This window comes from Trematomus bernacchii, unplaced genomic scaffold (assembly GCF_902827165.1).
Source record: "Trematomus bernacchii unplaced genomic scaffold, fTreBer1.1, whole genome shotgun sequence".
In the NCBI taxonomy this organism is placed as follows: Eukaryota; Metazoa; Chordata; class Actinopteri; order Perciformes; family Nototheniidae; genus Trematomus; species Trematomus bernacchii.
The window spans coordinates 1,466,705-1,479,990 of record NW_022987547.1 but is presented as its reverse complement, the minus strand read 5'-3'; the positions used below and the strand labels follow the sequence as shown (position 1 = coordinate 1,479,990).

General features: G+C 40.0%; 1 protein-coding gene across 1 annotated transcript in view; it reads right to left on the bottom strand.

The window, feature by feature from the left end:
• The window catches only part of si:dkey-112m2.1 (transmembrane protein 132C), a 126,941-nt gene that overhangs the window by 30,249 nt on the left and 83,406 nt on the right, over positions 1 to 13,286 (bottom strand). The window contains exon 4 of the mRNA XM_034123365.1: positions 445 to 634. Within this exon, the coding sequence (XP_033979256.1) occupies positions 445 to 634 (190 nt within the window). The remainder of the gene's footprint in view (positions 1 to 444; positions 635 to 13,286) is intronic.

Below are 13,286 nucleotides of genomic sequence, written 5' to 3'. Positions count from 1 at the left end.
CTTCGTTATTGTGGCAGCAACAATCAATTGATTAAGGAAGAATATTATCAGGGAATTGATCCGTGATAAAAAAGTAATTATTAGCTTCTCTATAGGCCCTGTGAGTAAGAGCCAGGTACACCATCAGTAGAAGATATTTAGCTTTATGAACCACTGAGCAACTTTCTTGGGAACAAAAGGGTCCCCAGCTCTATTTCTGTACCCAATTTGTCTTTTTTTCTTTATTCTACTACTTCAACAATTAGACAATTTCCGAAAATCAAACAAAATTAGTAGAAGCGGAAGGGCAGAAAGCATAGCTTATACAGAGGTAGCCCTCCCGTTAGTCATCCATTTGCAGGATAAAGAAAAAAAGATAATTCGGTAATTAAATACCCACACTTTCTCTTTATACGTCCACGTTGCATTCACACAAACTCCCACAGCTCACCCCCCACTGCTCACCATGGCCAGCGGCACGATGCCCCCCAGGTCCTGCGGTGCCAGGCGGATGAGAGTCGGCACCTCACTGGTCAGAGTACGGGTGAGGGGGTACTCCACCTGCCACGTCACCTCCCGTCCCCCCTGAGTCACCACCAGCCCGTTCACCTCCAGGTCCACCTGCAGCACCCGCTGGTAGCCCGGTGCCTCCGCCCTGCAGGGGGGGGGGGGGGGGGGGGAGAAGATGGGTGTCAGGAGCAGGTTAAGATAAAGAGAGAATGGCAGGAGGCAGGAGATAAAGAAGGATACATGCTGGCACAAGTGAACGTCTGACAAATAAATGTTCTGGGGAGACAAAAGAGATGAGAAGGTTGCAGTAAAGTGAAACCATGGAATAGTGTGAGAAAACAAGTTGACTATGAATGAAGAGAAGGAGAAAGATTGGAAGGAAAATGGTCTTTATTGTCCATTAACAGGAGATAGACTGAAAGACTGAGACAGTTTAAAGAGAATATAACACAAATATTTATATAAAATGATTTCACTGTGCAGATGCTGCATGGGGATATGCTTTCTTTTAGTCAAAGTTTCCCTCATCTCACTTTCTGATATGAAACTAATCACGGCGCAGTTGAAATTCATTCTCACATCCATACAGAAACAACTAAAAAAAAATGTTGGGGGGGGGGGGGGGGGGGGGGGGGGGGAGGAGAGACAAAATAGATGAGAAAGTTGCAAAGTAAAAGTAAAGTGAAACCATGGAATAGTGTTAGAAAAGAATGTGGAAGGAGACAGATTGAGGGGAAACAGAAGGGAAATGGTCTTTATTGTCCATTAACAGGAGATGGACTGAAAGACTGAGATTGAATTGTACATTTAAATCCGGTTTAAAGAGAATGTAACACAAATCTTTATTCATACACAATGATTACGCTGTGCAGATGCTGCATGGGGTTATTCTATCTTTTAGTCAACGTATCCCTCATCTGGCTATCTGATATGAAACTAATCACAGCGCCGTTGAAATTCATTCTCACATCAGAACTAACTACAAAAAAAGCAATTTATTTTTTTCCTATTTTCCTCCTATGGAGCTTCTCTTGCAGAGATTGCCAGGGCCAGGCGAATGATTTCAGCTGATGGAGATGCAAACAAAGCAGAGAAAAACAATGAATGCGAAATAAAATCCTCCTAACGTATTTGATTTGCTGAGCGCTGGCTTTGATCAAGCTGCCGCCTCTCCCTCAGGTGTTCTCTGTCACAGTCATAACGCCACGCAACACCTTTTCTATCAACCGTACACAGATATGCAAGGTGTCTTAAAGAATACAATTTGCACTTCGGGGATGTGGAATGAGCTCATGAACTTAAACATGTTGTGTAAAGTACTGTAAAGGCAATACATATTTGTTTGTGTCCTCTGAGTTAGTATAAAGTTGTTTTCAATGTATATCATCATTTTATTAATTTCTCTCATGAGAAGTATGTTTGTTGTTTAGTTGTCACACTATTAAAACAAGCCTGGAGAGAGCCCAAACTGAGCATGAGGAAGCGGGGGGTGTTGGGGGTAAGATCCAAGGTTTTCCTTGAACATATTTTGGCCAAGCCTCTATTTAAAACCCCCACCCAACTCCCCCTTATGTGTTCAAACTTCAGACGCTAGCCTCACTTCAAAGTGCTGATTTAAAGGACCCACTCTGGTAGAAAAGTAGAAGGGAAAACAGATTTGGAAGCTGAAAACCAGCGTGGATGAAAACAGCTCGGATATCAATTCTGGGTCAAGCGGAAAAGATCTTCTGTTTCAGTGGGTAATGTTTTGAACTTTGCTAAATGTGTTTCTTAATGCCACCGAGAAGGTTTGGCTCGAGGGCAATCAAAGCTTATTATAGGTGTTTATCTGGTCACATTGAGTGCTGTTATACAGGTCAAGTCAATTTTATTTATCCAGCCCGATACACAAAATAACACATATTCCTCAGGGGGTTTACAGACTGTATAAAACACCCTCTGTCCATAGACCCGTGCAGCATATATAAGGAACCTCTTTCCCCCTAAAAAAACAAAACAGAAAGAGCAGGTACACCACAGTTGTTGGCTGTATTTGTGATATTGTTCACAATTTTTACCTAAAACACATTTGTAACACTTATATCCCCCCAAATAAACAACTTTCTCTAAAAGAAAAAAGGTGGAGGGAGTTGATATTTTTGTTATTGTCAATAAAATCCCATGATATTGACAATAAATTACTTTTCTATTGAGCGCCATTATTGTCAAAAAAAGTCAAAAATACACAAGTCGAACCCAACGTTGTACGGTGCATCTCAACATACACCGCCCTGATGCTTTATATACTCATTAGTGCACCAAATGTGTATTAATCCGCTGCTGAAAATAGTCCCAGACAAATGCAATATTAACTCCTGTGTGAACAATGCTTGTTAAAACCTACTGTGCACTGCCGCTAACAGATATTACATTTTTTTTTTTAATGAAACTCTATATATACATGTGACCTGTTTTCAAAGATATTCAGAATAACTGAATGGTCATGGGGCTGAGCACCACGAGCAGCATTTTAAGTTTTGAAAACCGGCTCTCCTACACAATTTGGTTTTGGTCTTTTAATGGGATCCCTAGTTAATTCAGAGGCGTGTAATGGAATGTGTTGATAAAAACATATTTCCTGCCTTATCCTTTAAATAGAAATAGTTTTTGAATATGCAATCAAGACGTTACATACATGTTTCTGCAAAGAATGCAAGAAAATAGATATTTCTACCACACTCACCATCCCATCATTCACAAACAATCCCGACTAAATACATATCTCTATATAAGTGTAAAACTGTAAAAATGATTAGGGACAAAATTGTGAAAATAAAAAGCCAAATATTTCCATTGCCAAATATTTCTGCAACATTTGTTGACAGATGACAAAATTACTGGAATAACAGGAAACATTATGTTTGCAATTTCTAATCATATTTTCATGCGGGATGCCGTTTACACATTTCTAGGCTCATTTTGGCTTTTTGAAATCCATTTCCTTTTTATGAAAGTAAAAAATCAAAATCAAAACAGAGGAACTGCTGTGAGCAAAAATATCTCCAACAACAAATATTGAAGCTTTCAATTCTAAATAAATACTGCATGTTTGATGTAACTTTTAGTTGTTGGCTTTGGGTCAATAGCTTGCTGAAGATCGAGTCCAGCCATTGTTCTCGTTTTCTCTTCAGAGATTCAGAGTGCTACGGAGGCGCAGTGGGGTTTCCTCTTCCTGACACCATGCTGGGCTCAGGGGCAGCGACTGCAGTGATTATGTGCTTTACGCTTATGGTCTACAATCAATTATCTGCAACAGAGTGTCGTGCTTTACAAAAAAGCTGCAAACAATCAGAGCGTGAGTGCTGAACACTACAATACGCCTCTTCACTCCCTATTTAATCAGTCTTCTCTTGTCTTATTTGCTTTCTTGTCTGCCCTTTTTCACTTACCTGCAGTGTCATGTTGCTCCCAATAGAGGGCAGTTTTCTCTCACCCTCACCCGTTCCAACAGCTTGTGTTTGAGATGATGAATGCTTGCATCCCACTGGTAGTAAAGGACAGCCTACTTGCTTTTTGCTAACATGTGCCCTTTTCTTAGAGAGATTTCCTTCACAATTCAATACACCCACTGGCAACTGTCACTCCTCTGCCTTCAGGTGGACGCATAAACAAAGGCAAAACAAAGAACGGAAAGACATTTAAAAGGGGTTCAATAAAAGCAAAATGTCTACCGAGATAACATAATTGACAGTGCCACTACAGATGCCAACATTGACAATACCCCGGTATCATAGCAGTTGTGTTGTGCGGGAAAATCAGTCATGTCACTTTAAGGTTTCTCCATTTGTCAGTCCTATTGTTGGGTGTGAAAGCACAACAAGAGAAAGGTAAAAGTATCCATTTAGAGGATAAGGCGTTCAGAAATATTTCAAACACGCCGTTGTAGTAACAAAGGGGCTCTGAACAGCAACAACGGGAAAAAAAAATGACAAGAATTACATTTCTTTTGATAGAAAACAGGGAAATAAAGGGGAGCAGAGCAACACAAAAGCCCCGTTAAACATGCGGCCATGTTTTCCTCATTCCACTCTTAACACCTCCGTGGGTATCTGGCTCTGAGAATAGGTAGAGAAAGAACAAGTCTGCCGTCTCTTTTGGAGACCCGAGGGGTTTCCTTTCATGCACAGCGGTGATTTTAGCACTGACAACAATGATACATCAAAGACCTGAATCTTCTTCAACTCAGACATCGACAGCACGTCCGACAATAGAGGAAGGGAGGGAGACAGGTTGTGTACAGTTTGTAAGAACTAACACCTCAAAAGCTCAGTTTAGGAGAAAGAGGAGGGTTATTTTGTCAATAATGGGAGTCAGAAGACGACGGTTTAACTTCAAAAACTCATTTTCTCAGCCAATGTGAGGACATGCTATACACTTAACTAATAATGGTTGCCCATGACAATTTTTAGTTTTGTCCGGGTCAGATTTCTGTGCTGGATTTCCCTCTTAGTCAGAGTTGTTTGTTTGATGTGCTGAGAATGGGCTGTTTGTGATCTTGACACACACTTTTTTCAGTGTCTGAGGGTCAGACAAACAAGAGAGGAGGACATCTGCGTTGAAAGTGCATTCCAATAATTTCTTTTTGCAGATGCATTCCAATGATTCCAAAACGATGACAGATTTCATATTTCCTAAGACTTCTTCTGTGTTGCTGTTAATTTATCAGCAGATGGATTAATTGGTGTGGCATAATGTCTGCTGTTGGCGGTCTTGATATTTTCCTCATTAGTCTCTGAATGAAACAGTTATGACTTTGCAGCAATTTTCAGATTTCTTGTGAGATTTTCAATTATTTTAAAGTGGTAGCAAACAAATATTTTCACAGTAATGTCCCCTAAAGACTGGGCTGTGGTATGTTTGGCATTTTAGCTTAAAAATATATTTTTTGTTGATTTAAAAACACTACTTTTATCCTCCTAGCAAGTATACTTCTTGGTGCAAACCGGGATTGTGCTGAAAAAACAGTACAGAATGCACAGTGTCCTTGGCCATAATGTATAATATGAATGTATCAGGTATAACACTATAATTGGAGATTAGCAGTAATTACACAAAGTAGGTGTGACGGTGGGCCATCTGTGTTTACATTATTGTATGGAAGGGCCTATATTTGAATCTCTGCAAAACCTTACTTTCAGTTGGTAATTTATATATTGTATTTGAAAGAATGACACAGATAACTTTTAATGGACCTCATCAGCTTTTCTCAAGGAGGGCAAATATTTTACAGCTTTCCACATAAAGTTTTATTCCAAACTGCGCCAGGAGAGAAATAGTTCCACTGTCAAACTCCCCATAAACCAGCACTTGTTTCTTCTGTTTCTGTATGGATTAAACAAATAAGTTATTAGTTAATTAGAAAGCTTTAAAGAAGACTTTGGCGTGTTTGAACCTTTTCCAGGCAATCTGTTTCCCCCTGCTGTCTGTACTTATCTGATTGACTCTCTGTCTCTGCTCCATATGCACAGATATGAGCGTGGTATGATCCACTCTCAGAAGAAAGCACTTCCAAAACTTGTCAAACTGTTCATTGAATGTCAGTTCTCATTGTGCTGGGAAGATGTTTTGGGAAGATGTAATTACTGTTCTTTATTGCTCCCCGAGTGCACTGTATGTGGTGGCACAGATGATTTGCTTGTGCAGCTCTTTTAATTATTTGTAGTTCACTTACCCTCCAGCTGTGTGGCTGAGTGCTCTGCGCATTTGGAGTCCGATTTCTCTCGAACAAATACATTTTGATTCTAATCGTTTTGGAAGACCACATGGGGAGTCGTATGATATCTCCAATGACTCGCCCCAACAGGAGCTCCATCTGCTGCTTCCCACAGTGTAGTTATAAAGGTCACTGCACAATAACAGTGGAGGCTGTACATCAGACTACCTTAGCTCATCCCAAGTGTGCGTAATGAGCTCATTTAGGCTGATGTAGTTGGGGGTCATTAGAATATAATGATTAATAAATTAGGATCTGGTGTAGCAGAAACCATATTTTGCGTGTGCGCATCCCAAGAGAGTCCTGCTGCCTCTCTAATGAGTTTCACTATCTCAGGTCTAATATATGTCTCTTTTTCCCATATGATGCTAATGAGATCCAATCAAAACCCTCTATCGCTGGGGAACAGCCAACCTGAAATGCAACGTTACGTTATAGTTTGGAGAAGGTTGTTACAAGCAAATTATAAATGCAGTCATTGGAGGCCCTGCAGGTTTTTTTGGGGGGGGGTTATTGAAGCAAGGAAGGGTGACAGATCACAGAATAAACAAAAAGTGCAAAAATAGCTGAAATGTGTGTTTGTTATAATGACTGAAACAAGACAAATATGTTCCCCATGACGCAGCTCGGTGACGTGTGACAGTTGTTAGTAAGAAATACGCTGAGTTTATTAAACTTGTGCTCTGCAATCCTAACCTTGGGGCGGGGGGCTCTCCATCCACTGATGCCTGTTTCATCTGTGTGGAATGGATGTGTTTATGGAGCGATAAACGTTGACATGTGACAGACAGATAATGAAAGAGATCATAAAACGAAACCATGTCAAGAGGCAGATGAAACGTAAAATAACCAATTTATGTATGCTGGAGATTTCCCCCAGGATCTATCAAACCCGCGACGTCAGCCCTGTCCCTGTCAGTACAGATTAGTTTGCTTTAACAGTCGACCCGCAGTGTAAAAGAGATGGGGGCGCCGCTGGAGAAAACACTAAGAGAGAAATAGTTCAGTTTTTCTCCCAAATGGCCTTTTTGGACTGTCTCTTCTTCAGTATTTTCTGAATTACCCCCCTCTGTTTTTTTCTGTTGCTGCTGCATCTCTGCTCTCTCAACTGCCCAGAGGTCTGCAGTAGTTTATTTCTATCTCATATTTCCCCTATATTCCCCTCAAACGGTGTGTGAAATGAGAGGATTCAGGCTTCCTGCATGAAACAGATGCGGCTTCATGCATCAACCAATCAAAAGGCGGTGTCGCCACTCTGCACCGTATCGCCCATCAGAGCCGGAAGAAGTGGCAGAGAAAACAGACATTTCCCTGGGAAATTGGAGATGTTAAAATGGTGCAAAGAAAATTCCACGGTGAGCTCATCTTCTAAGAGTTCTATCGGAGTCAGATAATAAACAGAAAGACGATGCTTTTTTGTTTTACTCGTAACCAAAATCATCATCTAAAATGTTATGCATTGAATTAGAAATTAGACACTGTCTCAAATGCAGTCTTCATAAAATAAATGTGATTTTCTTTTTGTCTGGCTATATTTTTTACTATCATATAGCAACAGGGTTTTTGAAAATGTCTAATACCTTCACAATCAAACACTATTGCATTTTTATAAAAAGTATTGTCTCATAGATATTCTATTTGTATGCAACTAGACAAAGGATTTAAGCACACAGTGTTTTAATATCAACTTAATGGAGTCTACTTTACAATGATTCACTGCTACATTCTTGTTAAAGTCCTTCTCTTCCAAAAGAAAAGCATGTCTACACTCGCTGCAAGACATTTACTGTCAACGTGTTTGTTTTCCCCGCAATCGGTCATAAACCAGAAGTACAGATCTATTTCACGAGGCGAATAGGAGAGGGGCGAGCAGATCAAAGGTTGCAAACAAACTCCCACTCACTGTCTAAATTAGAAAAATACATTCGTATGCTTCGTGTTGGTGCTTGACCTTCATCAGGCAAAATCCTGCAATCAATTGGTCAGTCCATTATTTTTTTTTCTGAATGCTTTTCACTTTTGTACAAAATATGATGGTACCCAGAGGATGAATTGAAAGGATTTTGTTGATCCCTTGACTTTACTGAAGTCGATGGATCAGTACAGACATGCAAGTACACCTCTTCAGTAAATGAAAAGGTCTATGTTCATTTGTAGATAGGATTTGTTACCTTTAAAAAACATTTTCATGAAAAGCAACCATTTTTCCCTCAACATAGATCTACAACACGGGACACAATTCTCCTTTTGTGCGCCTAACCATCCATCCTGTGCTATAATACAACCCCACATTACCAGTGACTGTATTTGTTATCCGGGGGGGGGAGCTCATTTAAAGTGTAAAAGCCAAAATAAAGAAAAACATCAGTTTTAATGGTATGTTATCCTTAATATGGTCTCACTGATGTGCTCGTTTATACTTTTAAAATAACAATGGATTATTCATTTCAAACAGGGAGTACCACAGCTTGTTTGTAGCCTTAAAAAATAAAAGCTTTTAACCTTTGTAAGACAGAAATAAATGCAGCCTCTTTAAACACTTTGAACATCAGTGTTTACTTACCTCTGAGTCAGCTACACTATAGTGCGAGATTAAAGAAATTGCGGCGGTGAGTGAAAATGTGTTTTTCATTCAGTCTCCCTGGACATATAATATTTCAAACGAGCTGTTGAGAGCCCAACAAACGCCTGATGGGAGCCACACAAAACCACCATGACCTCTGTTGGACTCAGTGTAAACCCAGTCGGAGGTCACCATCACGCTGTAGACAGTGATTACAATACAACACAATCAATCAGCGTACAACCGCCATCTTCTATCCCCCTATTGATTTCTGTGAGCTCTAGGAGTATTAGTAAAATTCTCCAGAGGGCCATGGTGCTTATCCCGGACAATAAGATCAACGCAGTGTGACTGGCTTATCTCCCCCCCCCCTTTGGAGTTTAAACTCTCCACTAGAAATGACACTTCTTCCTTTCCTTGTTACTCACACATATACACACAAAGATGACAAGGGATTAGATATACGTTTTCATTATGTGCCGCTCAGTTTCTGCCTGCTTATGTTAAATCTCACCATGATTTTAAGCTTTATGTATCGCGGCTCGAGAGGTATCTATTTGATCTGATACTGGAGTTTTCTATGTTATTTTTAACTTTCATCTTTTTTTCTTTGCTTTTTGCTTCCCACTCACTTTGCTTTGTTCACCAATTCGTTTTTTTTTCCTTGCTTTGAATCAATGTATGTCTACATCGTTGTGGGAACAGAGGAAGTTTGCCATCTATTCACTCCACGCCAACCCATTTTACTTGTCTTTCCTATTCTGCTCTCATAGGAGCTTCACTTGATATATTATGCAGGTCTATCATGTAAGAAGTGAAGGCCAAACAGAGCATTTGAATGTCTGAAAAAAGTATTTTTAGTCCGTTTTTTCTCCGATATTCTTTGCTTTTGGTCTGTGGGGTCTGCCAATTGGAATATAGATGACCTCAAATAGCCACAAGCAGTATGAAGGAATATACTAATACATTTGTGTGTCTTCATTTCAGGGCTGTGTAGAAATGTAACGTTAGGTCAAGCTGAATGAGAAACAGTGGCAACACATTAAGACACATGTAAAACAAATCTATCAGCAATTCTACCACAGATAAGTAAAGGTTACATCTATATGATTCTAGGGCCAGAGGCATACATTATGTTGTCACCGCAAGAGGACCTTGTTTACTGTAAGTGGTAGAAAGATGTATCCTCTAGTCGCAGATTAAAAAATAAAAAAGCAGGCAGGTAGTATGTCAAACTGATGTACCGGTCTATGAAGACTGGATATTTGTATTTGAAAATGGCTGTAAATAAATAAATCAAATGTACAAATAAAACATCTGTTTCTGATCTTGGGATACCTTGGGAGTTTTGGCAGAAAAAAGGGTTTGGAAGTCAGTGGATTATATCGAATTTTTTTTGTGTGAAGTGTAGTGGTGTTTTTCAGAAGTTTCTTTGAAGATGCCTGTTTGTCTGGCCTCTCTTATTCTCTAATGAGGTCTCCATTTATTTATGAGCGAGGCTGACTCATATATTGTTGTTTTCTTTAAATGTTGACAGGTAATCTTTTGATTTGTTTTTACCTTGTTTTACTTGTTTCTCAGTAAATCAATATGACTGATATCCCTCATTGGAAGATTTAGCAGGGTTTGTGCTTCCATAGAAATGGTTAGATGAGCTCTGAATGCATTTTGGTTTTGGTTTGGATTGCTGTATGCTTAAAATGTGACGACATCGTGTTTGCATTTCAGGGTTTTACACGTCTCTTCTATGTAATGCATGCTTTTATAAGCAGGTTTTCCCTTGAACCGATCCAGTTCCATCAATAAACCCGGGATGATTCGTGTCTGCAAATCTCCCTCTCAGCCTCTCTCACACACACACACTCTGGACGCATGTGCACACAAGCGTAAACAAACAAACAAACCGACTGCTCCGTGGTTCAGTTTATTACGGTGGTGTATCTGGACAGGGTTAATAAGAATGCTGGACCCACCGCGACCCCCTTGCTGACCCGAACCTTTACTTCTGCTCCCTTGCCTCATTAATCTGTAAACAGAAACCTCTCCTCCTCACCCACTGGACGAGCTGGGGGATTGATGCGAGAGGGAGAGGCACATGGTTTCTTATTTTGCCGTCCCTTTACATTTCTCTCCATCTGGTGTTGAACACAACGGTTGAGCAAACAACTCTCAAAGGTGTTTGTCTATGTCCTCGTTTATTACCTACACACACTGATGCACACCAACATGCACAAAAAGAACACGGAATTCTGAATGATAGCTAGCAAACAAGCTGAAAATGTTCTAACCAAAATAGCATGTTTACCATAAGTAGAAAAATACATATTTGACCTTGTCTTTGTTTATAATTTAGTATGAGATCTATATTAGCTTCTCTCTATCAGGGCCGCCACTTATGATTGATTTAATTTGCAATAGTTATTATTCTCAGGGTTAGGCAAATCATTGTTTAATCAACGACATGTCTCCCAGAATCAGGATTGATTTTGGATTGCTAGATTTGTCTGACTATGATCCATAATCCTAAAAGTGGTTCATTACAGAAACATGTATATGACAAAGAACAGCACCAAATGCTTTCACGAGAAGCAATTTAAACGACTAATCGATTACAGAAACAGTTTCAGATGAATCTCCTTTCCATACTCTAGTTTTTAACTCAAGTTAAACAGCTTTTCTGTGCGGCTCTACACTCTAAGAAGTGCGATCAAATTGTCGATGAATGTCATGAGGAAATCCTTTGATATTTAAGGTATAGCCAGAACCTGTCAAACACCTCAAATAGAGCTCTGAAGCATTACCAGGATCCGAGGATTCAGCGGATGATTTATTAGAAGATGAAGTGGATCAGAGGGGTTTGAGCCCTGGGTCTCTGGGCCGATGGGCCTGCCTTATCTAACACCAGCAGGCTCCATGGCCAATCTCCAGTGGGCAACTCTCCATAAAGCTCTGGTGCTGAAAAAAGTCAGATTGAGGAACTTACGCTTTGATCACCTTAAGAAAATCATTAATATGCTTCCTTCATCAATGTGTACGAAAAACTCTGCTTCAACCAAAAAAAAGCTTTAATATATATGAACTTCATTTCCAGTTGACTTGAGTTTAAACACATTGGGAAAGTGTGGACTTCTTAGACAGAAACAATCATGGCAAGGCTTCAAATTCTGATTTTTTTAACTGTGTTGTTTCCTAACACAATCAAACACCATTTTATAAAAGAAACACAACAGACTGACAAAATAGATAACCAGAAAAGTTAACCTCCATCTTGTTTCATACATCAGGGCCTTTTGGCGGTATTACCGGGGTTAGCCATAGCGCCAAGGTCTGATAACAGTCCCACAGGGCTCAATCACACACTTCACCGGCCGATAGCTCACTGATATGACGCGGGTCAAGGATATGACAGAATCCACTGTAAATATCGAATGCATGTCTTGAGCTGTTAGGGGTGAGGCTGTAGGGAGGAGAAGGTGGCACGTATCTCTGAGTGTGAAGGATGTGGTATAAATCATTCCCATACATGATTCAATTCATTATATTTCATTAGTGCCATTGCTTCCCCTTTGATTTCCATTAATGACAATAGGTTAGAGGGAATAAATACGAATTCTGTGTTTATTTTGATCACATTAGGGAGCTGTTTTTTTATGGAGCATTTATGATTGCATTAAGCATGAGAAGGCCCAGCATCACATAGGACTCACATGCCACTCATGCAGATTAAATTACACACGATCAATAAGGCGGATCCATCTAATGATCACACAGTTGCCTTCCTTGAACTGCTGTGGAAATCTTTTTTAATATAATGGAGACAGCGAGAAGACGGCATTCCACAGATGCATTAGTGGCCCCGCCGGGTAAACACGGGAAATAGGACGTCTAGATGATTGCTTAAAAGGATTACGAAACGCATTCAAATATTTTTCATACCAAATTGTATGCTACCTGTACCTGTGATGAAACAATTGAAGGAAACAGCAGTTCACAAACGTACAAATTAGACCACCTGGGAGGGTAATTGCTTTGTCCCCCCTATCCATCATCTATAACATGGTACTTTCAAAAGACAATTCGCACAGTCAAGGACACGCAGGAAAACACACACACACACAATTGCATTCCTATCTCTTTATTACTCTGCTTTACTTTCATATCTTTTTCCCCACATCCACACAAACTCTCAATTGTGTCTGCTAGTTTTTAAACCAGCGTTAATTAAACCGATTACAACACAGAACTAATCAAAACTGCCACGCTCTTCAAGACCCAAACTAATGGTAGACTATTCTTTAATTTCCCGCTTAATCAAATACACATAAAGGGGTGCATATGCACACTCACGCACGCAGGTCATTACCCTCCGTGCTTCTCACTGATGCATGGCGAGTTCCTCCATCGGAATCAGATTGCTCTGAAGGGACCTTTTGATTTAACTCAGGTTGTAAAGGCAGCTGCTCTGGTCCTGCTTGGTCCGGC